We start from the raw sequence: 20,862 nt of genomic DNA, 5'->3' as shown, positions 1-20,862 counted from the left end.
TTATCACCGGTGTGTCAGAGCAAGTCGTTTGTCAATGGTTTCACCCACGGCGCTACATCTTGGGCATTCGTCAACACAGACACTTTTCAAATACATTATGAACCTTAAACAACAGTGAATAAGGAGTTTTATTATAAAACCTCTGCTTATTAGTTGCTGTGATGACAACCTGAGATTACTAGCTTATCTGATTTCATCGTCTCCAAAGACTTATTTTTAACTTAAACAAGCGTTGGTTATTTTAAAGACGCCGACAGAATGTTTTATGATCAAACCATTAATATACCATGAACGTTCCGCAATTGCATCGCAGTGTCTATCTCATATAAAACATAGGAATGTAATGAGCGCATTAAATTTACAACGCAAATACATGGCTCCCAGCGCGCGTACAGTTGGTTAAATCAAAAAGCCGCCGTCAATGCGCCTGTCTTCTTGTGCGACGAACAGAATGCAATCCATGCAGCGTCGGCTCCCACAATCAGGCCGGCAACCGCCCGACTAAAGAGAAGAATTCAAACAACGGCTTTTTGAGCGGCCCTTCACCATTCAAATTAGCTTAATGCGTTGAGCACAAAGCTTTGCGATAAGCGTGGAAACCGGGAAGCTGCTCGTTCCGAAAGATCGCTTAGATATTTTTAATCAAAACATTCGGGGACGTGTCGAACTTTTCTGAATTGATGGTTTATCGAAGTGAAGTTTGAGAAGTGTCAATGACGTGATTCTCTTTCATCATTAGAGGTTTTTGTTTGTAGAAAGAGTTGTCTTGAGTTCCGGCGCAGACAGTTGTCTCGGTAGTGACGTATCTGAAAATAGATAACAGATGTAGGTATCGTTTGCAACCATTCGTCGTCGCACAACACACGCGCTCGACCGTTGACAGATTGGACGTTTTAAATTTAGAATACCCGTCTTTTATTTTGAACCGTTAATGAAATATAGTCTGCCGATTTTAATGTTTATTTATGTTTGTTCAGCTGTGCTACCTACCATGACTTGTGTCACAAGATTTAGCAACGTTTTGAGTCCGGTTTTTTTATTATTTATGATAGGAAGCAAAACGGATATGGAGATGCAAATATAGCAGAAAATCTCTCGATGATATCAATCTCATAAAAGGTGATGTCGAGAAACAAGATTCAACTTCCGATGTCAATACTATCAATTTCAATATGTGTTTTCCATTGACAGTGTTTCGATGTTTGCGGTAAAATATACGAATGGAGAATATTTACGATCAAACGATTGAGGTTCTGTTGAATGTGTAGCATGCTTCCATTCGGCTGTCACTTGCTACCCACGTGTTATTCAAATGCTTTTGTTTATGCATTATTGTGGTTTATGGACAACAGAATACGCCCGCGATTCTACAATAACCTATCTTTTGTAAAATATTTCATAATGTCTATTGAATCCGTTGGCTTCGACCATATAATATTTTATGACCCAACATTGTAGTAGTGCAACTCGTAATATCGAAGCACTATGGGTATCGGTCGCCAGAAAATTTCAAAATATAAGAAGAATATCGGTATTTGTAGTTTCAGTACAATGTGAAAATGTGGCAAAATACCTATATAAAATTTTAAATCTGAAAAGATTTTTCTCTACACGCAATTTTATGCTTAGTAAAGCTCACGTTTTCTGTTATAATGGCACAAGACTATCCTCAATAGTTAGGTACAATGGCTCTTTTAAGTTAAAAACCATTGGCATAGGCACTCACCTGAGAGTTGGAGACATAAAAAAGAAAAATAATTTTACCCAACTACATTCTCTAGTAGATACAAAACGAAAATTATTTTTTTAATCCATATCATAAGCCATAAACAGAATATAATATTATGTTCACTTTCGATCTATCATCAAAATAAATAAATACGAGTATTAACACACAAACGATGTGATAAACAACAGCTTATAATCACGTTAACAAACGTATTTACATTAAACAACAAATTGTGAATTTTACATAAATCGTCAATACATCAATACATATTTCGAATTGAGTCGTATCTGAACCTAAAATCTAACGTAATAATGTAAATAATGATTTGTATCTGACAGAAGCAGTTTACATAAGGATAATGTACGGTTCATTTATAATAATAACATTCTATCTATTTATTCTATGTATATCTATATCATATTATTATAATTTGTTAGTTGTATGTAGTTAGGTATTGGTACATTAATATTTGTCAATGACGCGGTAATGATGTAAATTGACTGACATAAATGGTAACACACACAAGTGCAATTATTAACTAGGTATTATATTATGTTGACTGTATTATTAGTTTCTAGAATCAACATTAATTCTTTGAATAAATCCAGGTTGTCAATATATTCTACAGACTAACTGCACCTAAAACCCAAATTATTTGATAGTCAAATTAAGACCAGTCACGTTTCCAACGACTAGATCGAAAAGGCGGTCGAAAATCTAACTAAAACATACAATAAATCTAAACCAAAATAACTGTATAACATAGTGGGTGATATTTCCGCTATCTCTACGTAATTCTAAGCATTTCTATAGGATTTAACAGCTGTGTATCAGAGTATAAGCCCCATGACTCATGGCACGTAATCCCTTGTTATTTCACAACCGTGTTATTACCCGATACTATCACTCGCGTGGGCCATGTTTATCAATGTTTCTGTGCAAGTTCAACTTGAGGAAACAATACGTCATTGTCAATCTTCACTCGTCCAATTAAATAAATAACCTCCGGTTCGTCAGTAATTTCTTTAGCTGTCACATCGAATTAATGCTCTCTTACTTCAAATTCATCACGTTCTTTTGGTCCAATAAATTTTCTCGTATCCATGTTTGTTTCATAATTAATTTCGTGTTCATTCGACTTATTATTGTGGGTTTTAGGCACGCAATTAATAAGTTTATTTGTTGGGTTTGCCTGGTTTTCTGGTTAAATTATTTAACGTAGGTTTAGTTTGATATCGATTATTAGTAGTTACTGTAGTTAGTTTTTTTAATAAAATTGTAAGTCTAATTTATTAATTAATTAGATAGATTAGATTTAAATTATTTAGTTTAAGCTTGGTTATTATAGCATAGAGGATAGGTTGTAATATAATTTGTTTTTTAATTGTTATAAATTCGTAATTCGACTTATTATTGTGGGTTTTATTTCTTTAGTTTAAGTCCGTTTTTAAACTATTTTTTCAATGCCCTAAGTGAGTATACATCTATTAAATTCAAACGCAGAGCTCATTATGTTGATTTTTGAAGAGTTCCCTGGAATATGTTTTACTTTTTAGGACGTTTTGTATTTATGAGAAAGGGATTTTCATTTAAATTCGTTATGTAATTAATGCTACGCCAACTGTAATTATTTACTGAGTTCATACGGAAAATTGTTCATGAATCGTCAATTGGGTAATAAATTAAACATCTTTTACATTTTGAATTTTCTTTCCTCTTAAGTCAATAGAAGGTTTCTATGATTATAATCCATTTAAACCACATTAAACTTCTGATCAAACTTGAAGTCTATTATAAAAGTATCGTCGCGTCGTCGTTTTTCTTTCTTACAATATCAATATCTCGCGGAGTATCGTGCTCGACGTAATATAATACGAGATGGGACTAGCGTAGTATTTTATTATCTCGAGAATACTCCAGACACGCATCATCTATGACATCAAAACTCAATATCCGTTCGGTACATTTGTTATAGATTTTACATTTCCGTCTTGGCTAAAGTGCTTCGCTGTGCCATTTGCCACGATAAATATTTTGAAATACAACTCCTAAGTCGACTTTCCAATACTAGTGGGCATTAACTTTTACGATACTAGTCTTATTTCACGGGTTATTGTTTGGGTAATCTTCTGGTAATAGGATAACGCGTATTGTGCATATGCTCTGGTTGCTCTTTAGCTATTGGAATATTTCTAGTTAGCAGTTTCATTTTAGCTTGTATAATATCTATGCACACAGTAAAAGCAATTATTTTCCTAATAGCTGTTTAACGTACTTCCAATATTTACAGCAACATAAAATTAAATGCTTCTAATTGTTCCAGTAAAATTCTGTACACCTATCACACACGTGTGTTTTGGTATCAATAGGTATACACCAACGTGCAGTTATTTAGGCTTAATTGTATACTGTTCGAATAATAGCAAGCCAAATGAGTTAGCGTCAGTAATCAATGAGTTTTATTGCACCAAATTGTCTTGATTTGGTGGAAAATTGAATTAATGATGAAATCCAATTATGCAGATTTACCGCGAGTTGTGTTATCTTGGCTGAATAGCGATTTGAATACAGTTTTAGATATTGTATTAAGTGTTTAAGTGGCGAAAAGTGCTGCTATAAGTAATAATAATAGTGAAAAGTCATCGTTCGTTAATTTTCTTGCGAAGAGTAAAGGCTGAAATTTGCATTAAATTCTAAGAATACCTATATTGGCGAACATTCTTCAAAATCATTCAGGTACACCAACCTGTGATTCACAAGTTACATGTAGGCGCTTCTACATGAAATGTATGAATGAGTTCAGCCTATTCTGGCTACAAAGAGGGGGGCAGGTGAATCTGTATATAAATCGTGTCAGCGTCGCATCGGCTCCATGGCACGCGGAACCTCGTCTTATTGTGCTACCATTTGTTTTGTTTAGCCGCAGACGGGCGCGTTATTTTAGATTCGCCATCTTCAATTCGAGTTCGTTGTTTGTGAATTGTAAGGTTAGTTTGCGTTGTATTTAGAATGTTTCAAATTGAACATTTTGGCTTTTTAAATAATGAGTAAAAGTTGAGTAGTGGATTATCATAGCGGTGGTCATCGTTAAGGAAAAATTCCTTGTCTTTGTTATATATTAACTTTGCCTTTTTATAATTCATTAATCCAATGTCAGGTTATCTTTAAAGATGGTATTAGATTAGAAGAATCTCCACGTGATTATTCAAAGCATCGAAGACACACCAATACTTTGGGAGTTTTTGGAACTGTTTTGGTGAAGTCATCGCTCCCAAACTCTTGCCAGTGCGAGACGAAAAGTTTTAATCCCAAGAGTTTGCGAGGAAAGCTCTCGCCCACACGTACCTAACCATGTATTTGCAAGTAATTGAAAACTCACATGACAGCTATCACCCGAGTTACTTTTTGTTGTAGAAAATATGCGAGGGTAAAGGGTGTGAAAATATTATGTTTACTTAGTGTATTTTAAGTAAATACCAAATTGGTTATTCCAATGTACATACCAGAAATAAACACTTCTTATTGATTTATTTCTCATTAGAAAGCTCAGATAGTTGTTATTGTACAAACCAATTGACCGATCCTAAATAATTGCACTCAGCCACGTAAAGCCGAAGAAAATTGTCGTACTTTTAACCTTATTTTCGTTCTCTCTATTCTGGAAATTCTCATTCCTAATGCAAGTTAAGTAGCACCACGTTGTCCATTGTCTCGCATTCAATGTTTTGTTCTCATCTTGCTCGGCGTGTAATGCTATTTTAGATTCGTGAGCTCTTAATAGTATTTACTATTCCAATACCAGCAATGGAATACAGTAGCTTAGGAAATGTTTGTGCAAAAATAAAATTGTTTATCAAGTTTGTTTGCGAATACGATTGCTGATAGATTGGTTTTTTGATGCTGTGAAAAGATATTGAATGGTTTTTTTTATTAGTAATTATGTTTGTGTAGTTTTGCTTTCAATATTTTTTTATGTTAATTAGATGTGATAAAGTTTTATTTTATTGTATAAGCCGGTAAACGAGCAGACAGATCACCTGATGGTATTAGGAATTTAAGGGTATCACTCCGGTCGAGCCGGCCTATTCGTGCCGAAGCTTGCTTCTTCCACACCAATCTCTCCCAATCTCGAGTGATATTCTTATCACTCGAATTTTATAAACTACATATCTCGAAATAATGTGCTACAAAGAATGAGAACAGAAAATTCTCAGACTTCAAGCGAAGTCTTTCAAGAAAATGTAATACGAATCTTCGTCTCTAGTAGATAAATGTATTAAAGCATCAGGTTCGTTCAGACCGAACATAAAGGTATAATACAAATCGATAGAGCGACGCATAAAGTTTTCACGATCACTAAAATAAAGGTATCTGCTAGATACCTGGTCTTATGAGCCTGCTTTAGCTATGGCGTCTTTGGGATAAATTAATCCTGTTACACTGTTAATACCTGCACTGGGACAAAAAGACCACCCCTCGACGACTTTCGGATTACATAGGGAGGTACGTTCTTCCTCTATTTGCACTTACATCTATTGTATACTAGCTATTGTTCTACAGACACGTTTCCTCCAACTTTTAAATTAGACGTCGGATCTAGATTTTTTAATTAGAAAAATGCAGCTAGGTATATAGAGCTTGCATTTATCTTTAGACAAATGTTTTATCGTAGACGTGAATTTGATTTTGTTACAAGACAAAAACTGCGTGTTCAAGAACTTTTTTGCTTACCTCTACACAAAAAATTGGCTGTAACTTTATTTAATTAATTAGCTTCTAATATATTCATGAACAAACAGAACACAAACGTACATTAGTCTAGAAGAACATAAGTCAACTTCTTGGTCGGATAATTAATACTGCATCAAATACCTTGGGGTCCGTTGAACTCAGCATACAATGGATGTAATGGCACAACATGAGCCGACAGGCGTCTGCTCACAAAGGCTTGGACTGTCACAGACCGCCGCGGCTAACTAGGGAGGCGACGCTGTAACTTACTGGCAATTGGGAATTATTATTATAATTTTTATGGGCTTTTCTCTGTCATGGTGGTATTTTCCTGTTACGATTTAAGTAAAAAATGCGAGAGGTTGGTTACATGCTTTAACATCAGTAATTAGAGTTATGAGCTTTAAAAATCTAAAGTTTTCTACAATCCCTTTGAAATGAAATATAAATATTAAAATCACTTTATATCGTTTTATCAAATTAACAGAACACAATTGTCACATGGAAGCAAACAGTCTATAAGAATATCGAACCTTAACAAATTACAAATACATCAATCACCGTCTAAAAGGTTGTATGAATAAATTCGTTGCGTACACACTACACACGTAGTGAAGCCATTTACTTACATCACCGCGTCCGGGACCAGTTTTATGACAGAGCCTTAATGGTGACTCCTAGCTTGTCCGCATCTGTTCCTTGATGAGCATAAATTACCGATTAAACCAGTATTTTACTGACTATTATATTCATTTTGTATTTTTATCATGTGGGAGTGCATGGCTTATAGATTTTTTATACACTCATTATGCGCTAAAATTGGACTCATGCGATCTTGAGTTATTACTGCGGCCTATATTTAAGTTAAGGACTAGTATTACAGTGGATATAATATGTATTCATAGTTCCGAAGTATACTATGTTTCTTAATGAATTTACTGTATTTACTGTACTCACGAGACTCCACATTTTTATTAGGCTTTAAACAAAATACACTTTTTACTAAAACATAAAATATAAAGTCTACGTTAAACTTTTTGAATATTTAATTTACATTCTGGAACAACGTTCCCGTGCGGCGAGCGGACACGTGTAAACTGTCCTAGGAACAAGAATGTCCGCGCGCAGCACACCTATGCAACACAAGTTGCTAAAAGGCTACAACCGCGTTCAACCACAAACGCTCCAACCTACACCTATTTTATTAACGAGCCGACAATTTAAAGCGAACTAGAAACTCATTTAGTGGCCATTACCTCCAACTAACTACCGGTAAGCAGATTAAAATGCATGCCAAAAGTTTAAATTTATGTACCGGACGCTCTCTTCAATTAAACTTGTTATAATGAAACTCTGGAAAAACTGAGTAAATTTCTACGAAGAGGCGACGCAAATAATTCCCAAGTTTTGCAATTTATACTCATTTTAAAGTTGAGTTCGATGGCGCAGACGTTCCACCAGTAACCCACGACCTGAATTGATTATTTTAACGCTTTCGGATCTTTTCAACTTGATAATTTTGTCTTCCTAGTTACTTGTTTTGTTCGAATTTAATTTAAGTCAAGAAGTTGGTAATATTAAATTATATTGTGACGACTTTTTCAATATTTCATTGAGGAAAACATGAATGTATATAAGAGCGATTGGTATAGTTTCAATAATATCGTAATGTGTACTACACATATTTTCGTAAAATATCCAGTTTTGATAAGTAAACAAAACTCACGCAACTTTTTCTGTAAACACAACAATAATTTATTATTCTGTATTCATTATGTTAACAACAAAAGTATGCACCGTTGCCGTTATTATAATGAAAACACGGAAAAGACCCACTGACACAATAAATTTGAAAATTAACAAAAAGCAATTAACATTTACATGGAGCACATTAATTTATTTAGTTGAAACTGCTGCAGATACTTGTGGTGGTATAGACAACTAATGCTATTCCACGAATAATCTCAAACAAAACGATAAAAGAATTCCCCGAATGCCATGTTCTGTTTCTATTACCTAACTTTTCGTTTGGTTGTTTTTCGTAAACATTCCAGCTGCCGTTGGCAAACCATTCAATGAACCCGTTTCTATGCTCTAAACGACTGGTCGTGGTCTAAATATACCATTTAAATTCAAGAGCAGTTACTATGCCTTCTACTGAAGCATCATGAGCTATTTATTATTGTCCTTTATGGCCATTCTTTGACTTACTTCGCCCACTCTGCTATATTTTTAAGAGTTCAGTCAGCAAAAGCTTCAGCTATTGACTATTCCATTTCGTCGGAAGCAGAGACGGCGTGCAAAGCATCGATAATCAACAGCACTCCATTCGGATAGTGTTAATGAATTTCTTTAGTTGAGTATTCACAAAGCAGTCGACGTCCGCAAAGAGTTCATTTCAAGAGCTTCCAGGCTTCGAGGGGAAAATAAATAAAAATCGGTGGCATCAAATTGTGCGGAGTGACTACGAGGCAAGGTCCCGCGAGCACTTTCTCATGCAAAAGTCGAACGGTTACTTTAATTCTTAGCTGGAGCACTTGTCGGTTTTACGAGCGTGGAGCGATTTAATCCACTTAAAACGCAGAGCACAAACTCCAAGCCGACAAAGCTCTCAGCCGCTCTCATTTAAAAATGGAAATAAACCTTCGGCCATCTTTGACTCAATGCGACCGCTAGTGGAATTCTAAGTGCGGTCTTCAATGATATAGAAACAATTTTTTACTCATTTGATGGATTGCTCCTGATTTATTGCAAGGTTTAAATGGATCATAAAAGAAAATAAATGATGAAGTCCATGTGATATAATTATGAACACGGGAAGTTATAGATATCAGTCTGACCACATGCAAGGCATTGAAACTTTCAACACGTTGACGTTATGAAAGTTGGACCACCGCAGTAGGCGAGTATGGGAAGTGTTAACACATTTTATGTTTGTCTTGGCAAATTCTTATGAATCGCAAAGATAAAATGTTCAATCTGATATGTTAATGTTTATATACGAAAACGGTAGGTAAACATTCTTTCCTTATTATGTAGAGGTGTCTTATTATATTTTCATGAGAGCTTTCAACACTATTACGTAAACGAAAAAGTAAATAAAAGTGCTTTGGTTCTATTTCGAAAGAAAAAAATCTTTCTCTTTCCGTTGTTAATGTACTTAACCTTCGATTTGACCTTCATTGAACCTTGAATCTCTCTCGCATCCATCATTTCAAATCCCCAGATTCAACATTAAAATAATCGAGAACTTTATAATATCAAAACTTATTTAAGCCAAAAAATAGATTACCGGATAATTTATTTCCTATCTTCGAAGGAATTTCAGAAATTATCCGCCCTTAGTCCCCGTCTTTGGCTTCCCCATCTTAATGAAAGAGTTTTGCGGCGAGATTATTTTGACTTGTTTATTTTATTTCCGCACCATTCACCGTCTGTAGTCATTATATTCATTCATACATACAAATATCTATATAGTAACCGCTGAGGTTTATTTTACATTCACGTTAACTACAGAATCCTCATAAAAATTTCCTCGGTAACTGCTTCAGAATAATTGCAATGGTTTGCACCTTGCAAATTGAAGTAATTACGGCTTTCTTCTTCAAAGGGTAAAAATTTAATTACACCATGTGCAAAAATGAGTTTCGTCTATTAATCATGTCCTAAATTATTTAGGTTACGATTTTTAGTGACTAACTAATTATGACAAAGAAAATCAACTACTGTATACGAATTCCTTACGAGTATCACAATAAAACCCTGCGATCAAAAGGAAAATTACAGTTCATCTATTTGACACATTTCAAGGTCCTCCACAAACCAATTATGCATCTAACAACACTTTAAATTTTAAGAACCGGCCCTTTGATTCTCTCTACTTCTTAATTACCTTACTTTACGTCGAATCTCCCCTTTTTTGTGACTCAACGGAAATTACTCGGAAAAGTCACTTAAAGCAAATAGGTCTAGGTAGGATAATTACGACTTTTTTTTCTCTCGATTTCGTTAATTTTGCCGTGTCAGTTGTAATTACTGTGTAATTGAACGCCATGTTTATCTTGACTTAACATCAGTATTGGTTCATCGGTATTTAACCTAACCTAATAAATCGTATTCTTGTTTTGGATTCGGGACAGTTGTTAATGTTACGTGAAAGTGTGAGAATAAATTCGTGCTTCAGATCCTACGATTGATAGACACATCATATTATTGAGTGGTTTAAACCGTTAGCACATAATTTATTCAATTAATGTTTCGTTCTTTATTGTCTTAGCAGTTTTACAACCGCATATAAAATGTAAGTGTCAGGAATGTACAAAATGTGTTGTTTTTATTCCATCAGATAGAGTTATCAAGTTACAATCTTGAATGTCAAGTGCTTCGCAGCTTTTGTACGTTTGTTTAAAATGCAGTAGGTAGTAATTATTTTAGCAGTGAACTTTATTTTAGCACTAAAGATCTAATCATGATACGTGTGTTGATAGAATGATAAAAATAATTTAAAATACCTTTTCCGCATGAGAAACAGATCATTGACTTGTTGCTACTGACTGAGTTAACCATTATTTTCTAGAATTAAAATACAATACAATAAACTTCAATTTAATAATTAATTGAATAACGTGCAGTCTAGAGGTAAACTAGAGATTAACATTGATTTATTTTCTGATTTTCCTAACCTATTTTTATTTTTTTCGCAGGATGGCGACCGAGGCTACCTGGAAGGTTTGGCTTCACGGTACGCGGACCTTTTCTCAACACACTATGGCGACGTTCTAGACCACCTTGAAGAATTGAGGAGACACGAATGGGACGAGATGTCACCCAGAATGAGGGTGCTCGGAGGCCCCGGAACACCTCAAACTCCACCTTCGGCAAGTCCTGGTTCCCTAGCTTTGAATAACTTGACCACGTCGCATTCGCAGCCCATTTATGTGCCTGGAAAATATTCGGTGAGTTGAATGAGATTCTCATTCGTATTTGGGAATGGTCATCAATTTCACGGAGTAGTTATTTTCGAATAAATTGCTAGCTTACGTAGTTTGTTGTTGCATGAATGAGTGTGAGTTTGAACTACTTATAGAGCAATAAATAATAAAAGTTTTTACGTAAAAACAATTTGCAGTGTAGCATGCATTTGGCACTATGTCAGCATAGTTTTTTGGCTCGACGCAAGATTTGCTATCTGTGCAAATTTCACGTGACGTGTTTTCAATCTTTCTTATGTCTTGTGGTCTTTCAGTGTATTTTTCCTTGTTAAAAAATATATAAGGCTTCAAAATAATTTATTCATAGGACTGTTGATTATCAAAGATATATTAGAACATATTCATAACCGTGATTAGATAAAATGATTTTTTAAATAATATTTTGTTTGAAATAAACAATATAATTCTGTACAGAAGCAGGCGTGATTCCATAATAATGTTAATAATTTTACCTCAAGCAGACTCACTTGAAAAAGGATCTCGCTAAACTGCGAGAAAAGCACGTGATGAACTTGAATCTAAATCCTCTGTCGACCATCAGACAAAAGTCCAAGGTCATAATAATGAGGCCGCGGAGGCCTACAGATAAAACGGTCTGAATAAATAATAGGATCATGTCATGTAATCAGACTAAGCGGGACCAAATCGTCGCTTTGTGTAAAATTAGCCGGGAATATTAGGTTTTCAACATTGCCAGTGATATTTGAACCGTTTTTGTGAATATGATTTCATTTTTGTGAATACACTTCTAAGTACGCAAAGCGGATTACCTACCTTCAGAAAACTTTTCGCATTTATATCAAGTCTGATATAATACAGATTTTTTTGTTAAGACACCTATTATAGCTTTTGTCGAAAGGTATTTTCTCTTTTTGTGTCATAGAAATCTAATTTTCTTTGTCATTGAATATGAATATACATTTTTATATTTTCAACTCAATATGGTTTGATTTTGATAAGATTTGTTTTAGAAAAGTCACTATGACTAGTTGAGAGATTTAAGCTATTTAGACATAGGTTTACATGACAATTCACTAATTAGTTTAATTTTCTTAGATGGATTATTTCAAAAGGGAATTGAACAGGAGAGGGGAGATGTCTTTTTTGAAACAGTCCCACTTACTACCATTTGAACAATAAAGTAATCTGTTAGTAAACATCATTATTTTTAGCACACTATTTTTCTAACGTTTAGTTAACAGAGAAACAACAGAGATATCGAATAATGTTTATCTGAAAAAACAAAACATCGACACTTATAATATTTTTTATCGTAAATAGTTTTTAACAATAAATTTCTTTTTTTAACAGCCCTCAAGCTGCCTCACAGAGAAAGAAGAGGACGAAATATACGGGTTCGGATACGGCGTGTTTGGCAAACAAATGCTGCAACGGCAACAGCAACAAAAACAACTGTTGTTGGCGCAACCGACACAACCACTCATGCACAATACGCAACACAACTATCAAAGGTGAGTGTTTATCTATACGTATATCAGATATTTTATTTTTAGACAACTTATAAATGATTAGAACGTACTACCTACTATTACGCATTCCATTAAACCTCAGGCAAGTTTTAAATATATTTAAATTATGTTGAAAACAAACAAACGCAGAAAATACTACACGAAATACATATTTTGAGTAGTTTAAAATAATAGTATCGCAGAAAGTTAATATAAGCACTTTTTTTCGCGTAATTAATTCAAGACCGAATCTCCAATGGCTACATTTTTATGCAAACATTAAAAGCCGATACAAGTTAATCATTTGAGATTGACAATTGCATTAAGCTGCCAATACATGTCAGCATTATCAGGCTTAATGCAATGCAGGTCAGTGTTGGATGCAACATTGAAGTACTTTGTGAACAAGTCGTGACAAGGAGTTATTTATATTGAACAGGTTATGTTTTTGTTGTTATGATATAACATAACATCTATTATTTGTGAAATTTATTAATAGATATACAAATTACTCCACTCCCCAATCTTCCCAATTCCCGAAACCCCAACAACCCCTAAATTTCAAACACTCACAACGCCGGCAACGCACTTTTAACTCTTCTGGTGTTTCGGGTGTCCATGGGCGGCGGACATTGCTTATCATCTGGTAATGCGTCTGCCAGTTTACCGACTTAGGTACCATAAAAAAATAAGAAATATAATAACATACAACCTTTTTGCCATAAAATAATTCAGGACGACTTTGGTATATTCATATAAAAACATATCTATCTGTTATGTTCTTCTAACAATCTCAACTCACAATCCAATTAAATATTTACTACCGATAATAAAATATAATAGGAGTATTGCGAAGAATCGAACTGTGATCATTATAACAATAACTCGCAATCATATTCCGCGAATACCGACGTAAGCTAAAATGCCATTATCCTTATTGGTCTAAAGAAATTCGTGGTCGGCTTACACGAAACGGTAACGATAAACGAGAATAGCGCGGGACGTAGTCATAAATTATTTGGACTTTAACAGGTGTACTCGTTAGATAAGCTTTTGCGCTGCATGTATAAATGCTAATCTAAATTGAAATCAGACATTCGATTGGCGACAGAAGCGGCCCCCGAGTTGAGAATAGTCGAGCTGATGCACGGTTAGGAGAAGCAACTGCATTCTTCTTGGAGACATAAAATGGAATGGAGTTTGGACGAAAACGTTGCTGCTTTAAGCTAATTGATTTCATGCTAATTTCTGTGCCACTTCCATGTTAATGTTAATTAAAAAAGAAGAGATATTCTACTGAATTCTAATACTAAGTCCATAAAACAAAGCAAAACCTACTACGTACATAAATATTCGTCAATAGTCCCAACACTGAGTCCCAGCGAATGCGAAGTAAGTTCTCATTACATCGGAGCGTGCTGTAAAATAAATTCAAATTAACTACTGATGGATATGTCCGGGCCGGGTGCCCGTTCGAAGTTTGCGTTAAGACCGTATTTAAATAAGGTACTATCTTTATTGGATACTAAACTACAACTAATAAGGTAACTGTTGTAAACGATTTATGAATGAATGATGTTATTGCTTTCTGTTGAGATAGACATTTAAGTTCACTATTGAGTTAAATGCTGAAATCGTATTTTTGGTGTCTTTTGACTTGCGTGTTTTAATTTAGCTATAGATATTATTAAATGTTTTTGACCATCGAAAATCACATCATTCTTCTAAATGATCATTATAAACAAGAAAATATTACTTTTTTAGCTTTCATTGTTCTTCGAATATATTATTAACATTTCCCATACATCTGTTCCTATCATATAAACCCTATCTCATTCAGAGGGGTTAAACAGAAAAATGAATAATGTGCAGCACACATTGCTTGAAACAATTTTGAGAGAAATAAAACTCCGATGACGGATTAAAAATGGTACAAGTATGACGCGCAGAATACAAATGTTACTCGTAATAGTTCTGGTGTAAACTTGTGATGAATACATTATATTTGAGCATATTGTTACGCTCGAAAACAGTTTGTTGAAAATGTCCAGTAAATGAATAACATATTGTAGTTCTATTTATATATTAAGTATATGCTTTTCGTGTAAATTTTCTATTACTTCCATATTTAAGGTACATACAAAACAAGTAGAAAATCCTTTACTATTTATCACAAAGGAATTTGATATCATACCTACGTTAATACCCAGAAATAGAAACAAAATTCTGGAAATAGCCACCACTGACCTATTTTTAGCTCTCAAATTGGTTCTCAAAATGTTAAGAGGTAGCCCTTAGCGAAAAATAGGCCACCCACACCGTTCGTGGGTGTTACTATAAAGGGATAATAACAGGTGAATGATATAATTTACATGTTAGTTACCGCTTTTGTTGAAAGTTCAATGCCATTAATAGGAGGCCTTGTGATAAAAATACCGATTGAATAAGCTATAATAAGCTAAAGCGGTATTTATAAAGATTTTATGCTATGGAATACCACAGTTTATTGGCAAATATAAAGTGGATTCTATAGTTTTACAGCTTCATATAAATAGTAAAATATATTCTGTCAGTACCGTCCTCATATATTCTTTAAACAATTATCTTATAAACAAAACCTACACAAGGACCACTTATCCACAACTCCAATCGCGTCTACAAATTTACGATTATCGAATGTCTATAAACTTTCCTATATCCTTAATTAGATCTCAATAACATAAAACTAAACACCTTTCTAGCCGCAGCAAGGAATATTAAAACCTGTGGCTACCGAGCGGGGGTGTTCTCATAAATTGGTACCAGGGAAACCGCGTCACAGCGCCCACTCGACCAATCTAACATGTCTTACAATGCTAATTAGATCTCTGCTCCACTAGTTTTGCCTAATGAATTACTCGTAAAAGTGTTATTCGATTGCAAATAGAGATTATTTATGTTAATATTGTATTAGTGGGCGTACGTTTATCGTTCGTGAATTGTAGATTTGTTTTAACTTTACTGGGATTGAATTTACATAGTAGGTACATATTAAGTTTATAAAAGAAATAATTTTGTATACCTACCTCTAAGTAATGTGATATTTCTGTATTTTTGTGGCTTTTGCCTATTAATTTAATTGTATCAAGCATCAAGCATGATAGTATTGTGGTAACTTTAAAAAAATATGGTCTCATGTCCGATTAAATCCCTTCGGTCAATAGAAGGCAAGATTAAATGTTATGTTATGTTACATGTTATGACTATCCCGCATATAATGGATACCGCAAGTCGCATTAACATCGTTTAATCAATTTGTAGCTGTAATGAAAGCGACTAGTTTATAAACTTGGCGTTTACGAGCACCGCGGCTTACTAACTGATTTCTAGGGAAATTGATTCCGACTACCAATTTAGCTCTGGGGCCAATGAAGTTTGTTTAGAGGTTATTTAGGACGAGAGAACACGAAAATTGTGGGCTTATTTACATACCTTCAGAAAACGACCGTTTAAAAAATTAACTTTAAATAAAGTGTGTTATCAAACAATTAAAATGGCTCCCTTTCTAAATTTCAACACAAAAAATAAGTGCAAATAAAAATCGTAAATCAAACGAAATCTGTTTTCCCTATAAAAAAAATCCTGCTACCAACTGATTAATGTTCGAAAAGTTTTAGGGGTAACTGCAAATTTTCTCCCATTTCCTGAAATATAAATGAAGGAATTCCTAAATAACGACATCCCTTCAAAGAACCTTGAACTCGTATCCGACCAGGCATCAAAGCTTGCGACTTCTTAAAGTATTAAAATAAAGATACCCTCTGCGCTTGTGTGAACAAAGTTTGCTTGAGAATTCCCAACTCGATATAAAATTATTATGTCGAATTACGGTACTGTTTGTTTGAAGTGAATTAATAACGTTTTACGCGTACAGAATTGTTTTAGGAGTCGTCCGTATATCCGTAGCCTTTTAATACGAGTTTGTTTTACATTTAACGAAATCGAAACGAGAGCGCGTTCGGCACTTTGATTGGTTGGTTCATTCGAACCGGCCAATTAGAGCGCCGAACGCGCTCTCGTTTAGATTTCGTTAAACGTAAAACAAACTCGTACTAAGCCCTCAGATTACAACCATGACTATTTAACCAAACTATATGTCGATCAATTACCACGTCTCTTGTTTACCCCAAAAGAATGATACAATATGAGTTACATCCGCGTATATGAACGAAGTATTGAAATATTTCGCATAAAAAATAATTTTAATGAAAATTGAAAGCATGCAACGTATTCGACAAAGAGAAAATAATTAGGTCCGCGAATCGTTGTTAACTTTGATGTTGAACATACAGAGGCACTGGAATGTAGATAAAATTAATAATTCTGTACCCACACAATTTCAAAATATATTATTATCTTCTCTGAATATAAATCAAATGTTCACCTTTTGTGCTCTTCAATAAAACACAGCACTTAATCAGTCCAATACGATGACGATTCATAATTTCAATGCGCACATAAAATAAACACGCCTACATGGGTCACGTAGAACAGACAAACTAACGAACCTCTAAAATATATTATGTAAATTCAATACATATCATTCATTCATAATAAATTTGTGTCAATTGATGGGAATAAATGCTCAGACTAACAATCTTGACACTATAGTATTAGCATACGTAAAGGGATAAAGTGATGTAAAATTTGAATATTACAATATTATCTTTGTGTGATACTGTCAGCATAATGTAATTCAGAACAACTTTACTTAAAGTTAATACTAAAGTGAAAACTCGTGTCATGACTTGCAGAAAAGAGATAACATATTATTCTTTTCGTTGTATTAAAGTTTTGATTAATATTGTTTGATATGATTGCGCGTAGAAACCCCGATTCCCTGGAGAAGCTCCACCAGCTTCTTCTCTTGGTCAGGTTAATGGGAAAGAACCTCGCGATTGTTCACCAACCCGTTGGCTAGATGCTGTAAAAAAACCTCACCGGCCTGACAATTCTGAAAAATCGCAAAGGGCACTTGGAGAAGGGTCTTACATCAAGTGACGCGTGAACCAGACTAGACAAGACCTTCAGTAATGAAGAGAAAGACTGAGAAGAAGTTATATATGAGATGAATATTGTTTCCGTACATAATTAGCTACATACCTATATAAATCGTTTAATAACATATTCAATTATTATGTAAATACACTTTGACAGACACGACAGGCTGTCATCAAAGCAATTCCTGGGAACTGCAATCATGGATAGGTAGGTGCTCATACAACCTGTTCTGTGAACATGTGCAAAGGTACTTATAATATTTACCCGACTGTACAAACATTACGAACAAGTAATCAAAAGCTGTGTTTAACAACTTAAATCAATAAAATACCAAGCAAGCTCTGTATAGTGTGTACTGGCATTTAGGGCGATATATGTACTCGTTACTCAATTAACGCTACGCACAGACGAGAATTCTACTAACAAGGTACGCGATTACGGACGGCGAGATACGGGAAACGCGAGAAACGCCATGATACGCGGCTTAACTAGACAAAATTTATCTAAGTGCTGTAGAACGCGGTGTGTCATTATTTCTGATTCGCTATCTGCTTTGTTGCTTGGACTCGACCAACCAATCAGAGGACTAAACGCGGTTATGTTTCGATCGTGTTAGATGGAAAACAAACTCGTATTAGACCCTCTGCTTTGTTGCCTGGATTCGATTACGTTTCAACATAGGTCCGGTTTCGTATAGCTTTTATGAGTCGCCTGACAATTATTGGCTTTGTCATGACACAGTAAGAGTTATACTATGCCTCTTTAAATTGAACTTTATGGGTTCCAAATGAAAAACGCTTTGGAAATCTTAGCGTTGACTATTAAATAGTAATAGCTCTTCGAATGAAATGTTTATTATGTCGCTTTAGAAAGTCGTTGTTTAAGACTTAGATAATAATTTTATGGCGTGATTGCTATTGTTAGGACTTCAATTATGTTCGTTGTAGTGTCACAACTTGGTATAAATATTGGCATTAATTTCAAACAATTAAGTTTGTATTCGTATATTTTGTGATAGGTTTTTATTTGTGATTGGTTTAGATTATCTGCTAAGTTAATAATACACGGGTGAGCTAGTCCTCACAAAAGTCTATTACGAAATATTATGGTGATTAGAAATAAAAGTGTGCTTTTAGAACCGAGTTTTGATAAATTAACACGTAAACATAACAACAGAGCCGAAATTAATATAAATTTATTACCATCGTAGGACTAAATTGTTGAGAATCAATATTCATTGCATCCGCGGCATTGCATGGTGCCGATATGATACTCATTCTGATTTATTGCTCGATCCCAACTTTATATTGGGTTTGCGAACTGAAACATGTGCGATATTGAACTATTGTTTGGTGAAACGCGTCTTGAAATTCAATGAATTATCGTTTAGTCTCGTTTTGAATAATGTTGACTCAATTTTAAGTTGGTTTTCGATGTCCAAAATGTACGTTAGCCAAGCGATCATACATAGAGTAATTAGTAAAGTTTTGATGTGATAAATTGATTTACAAAATATGTCTGTACAGGTATCCTCCAACATCACAAAACATAGATCAAGTTATCTACAAATACTTATTTATGAACAGTCTATAAAAACACATTATTTTAAGACCATAATCTACACAAGGCAAACGAATAAAAACTTCAATTACAGTCAAAACCAATCAGTTTTCAATTATCTGATGACAGCAACATTTTCAGTTCCAATAAAACGAAATTGAAATAACATTTAAAATACCAGACGTATTAATTTTATACTCTCAAAATTAACTTCAGTTTAAACGCTCAATTATCGGGGCTGATTAAGGGCTGCGGACACATCAAAACGAACTCTTTACAAAATTTACGATTTCATTAACCGCCACTCATTTTACGGACAATCATCATTAACGGAGTATTGTTAATGCTGAAGTCGATTAATTTCCCATTTCCCGGATTCCCAATGCTTAGTCCGTTATTTTTCCGTTTTCCGCAATATCCGACTGGTGCATTTTTGTTTACGGTTTTTGTTTTTAGATGTTAGGAGATTATAGATTGAGTGTCAATGATGATTAGTATGATAAAGATTAGGGTTCACGTGTTCTAAAATTACAATTACACAGAAAAGAATATATTAATCCAGAAAAAGAAAAAACAATGAAATCAAAATGTAATCTGATTAAGTAGTATAATATTACTTAACAAAAATCTTTTTATCATTTAGCTAACGTTGTGAATTTTTGTTTCAGCTGCCTAAGTCCACGGTCTGCGTATTTCTACGAATTCCCGCCAAGCGGTAAGTACTACTAAATTATATAAAAGACAAGTTAATCTTGTTACAATGCCGTACCTATAAAAGTCGACTATTATTAGCGTTTGTTTGGAATGTTACGTTTTATACTAGACATTTTGTTGGCAAAATTGCAATGCAACGATGCATTCCTAGGTCACCTTTCTGTATATCTTACAGTTACCTCTTGGCCTATTTCCAGGTAGGTTGGATTTTCTGCTAAGTTTGTTAGGTAGGAGCCTAAACTTAGCCAAGTTATAGTGACTTGCCGGACTAAGGCTGTAGTGAAAACAGTATTGTTGGTCAGACATAGTTACACCATTTAGGCTTAGTTTAGGGATTTACAAGTCTCAAAATTCCTTTGTAACTGACTCCAATTCACTTGTTCTATCACAATTTGCGTATCCTTGTCGTCTATACTACTAACTAACTGGTCTTAAATCCCCTATAGTGTCATTAGATGTAAAAAATACTAAACATCAGTCTCCGAGGAAATTATAGACGCAGTTACATTTCATATGAATTTAAAAAGCATAATGCAGTTAACAGTTTTTCATACATATTTCTATACGTTTCAACGACAATTAATGTTAATAAAGCATTAAAATAAATCCTCAGAAATGCTGTAAGTGT

At 34.3% G+C, this 20,862-nt stretch overlaps 1 protein-coding gene across 10 annotated transcripts in view; it reads left to right on the top strand.

Moving 5' to 3' along the window:
• LOC118268218 (uncharacterized) overlaps positions 1-20,862 on the top strand; it is a 102,586-nt gene that overhangs the window by 66,193 nt on the left and 15,531 nt on the right. For 9 of the 10 annotated variants that reach the window (XM_035582598.2, XM_050706363.1, XM_035582599.2 and 6 more), the window contains exons 2-4: positions 11,164-11,415; positions 12,763-12,923; positions 20,189-20,235. In XM_035582598.2, the coding sequence (XP_035438491.1) occupies positions 11,164-11,415; positions 12,763-12,923; positions 20,189-20,235 (460 nt within the window). The remainder of the gene's footprint in view (positions 1-11,163; positions 11,416-12,762; positions 12,924-20,188; positions 20,236-20,862) is intronic. The other variant, XM_050706361.1, reaches the window with a different exon arrangement.

The sequence above is a fragment of the Spodoptera frugiperda genome, chromosome 29 (assembly GCF_023101765.2).
Source record: "Spodoptera frugiperda isolate SF20-4 chromosome 29, AGI-APGP_CSIRO_Sfru_2.0, whole genome shotgun sequence".
Taxonomy (NCBI): Eukaryota; Metazoa; Arthropoda; class Insecta; order Lepidoptera; family Noctuidae; genus Spodoptera; species Spodoptera frugiperda.
The sequence above is the reverse complement of the archived record's forward strand: the minus strand, read 5'-3'. Positions and strand labels throughout refer to the sequence as shown.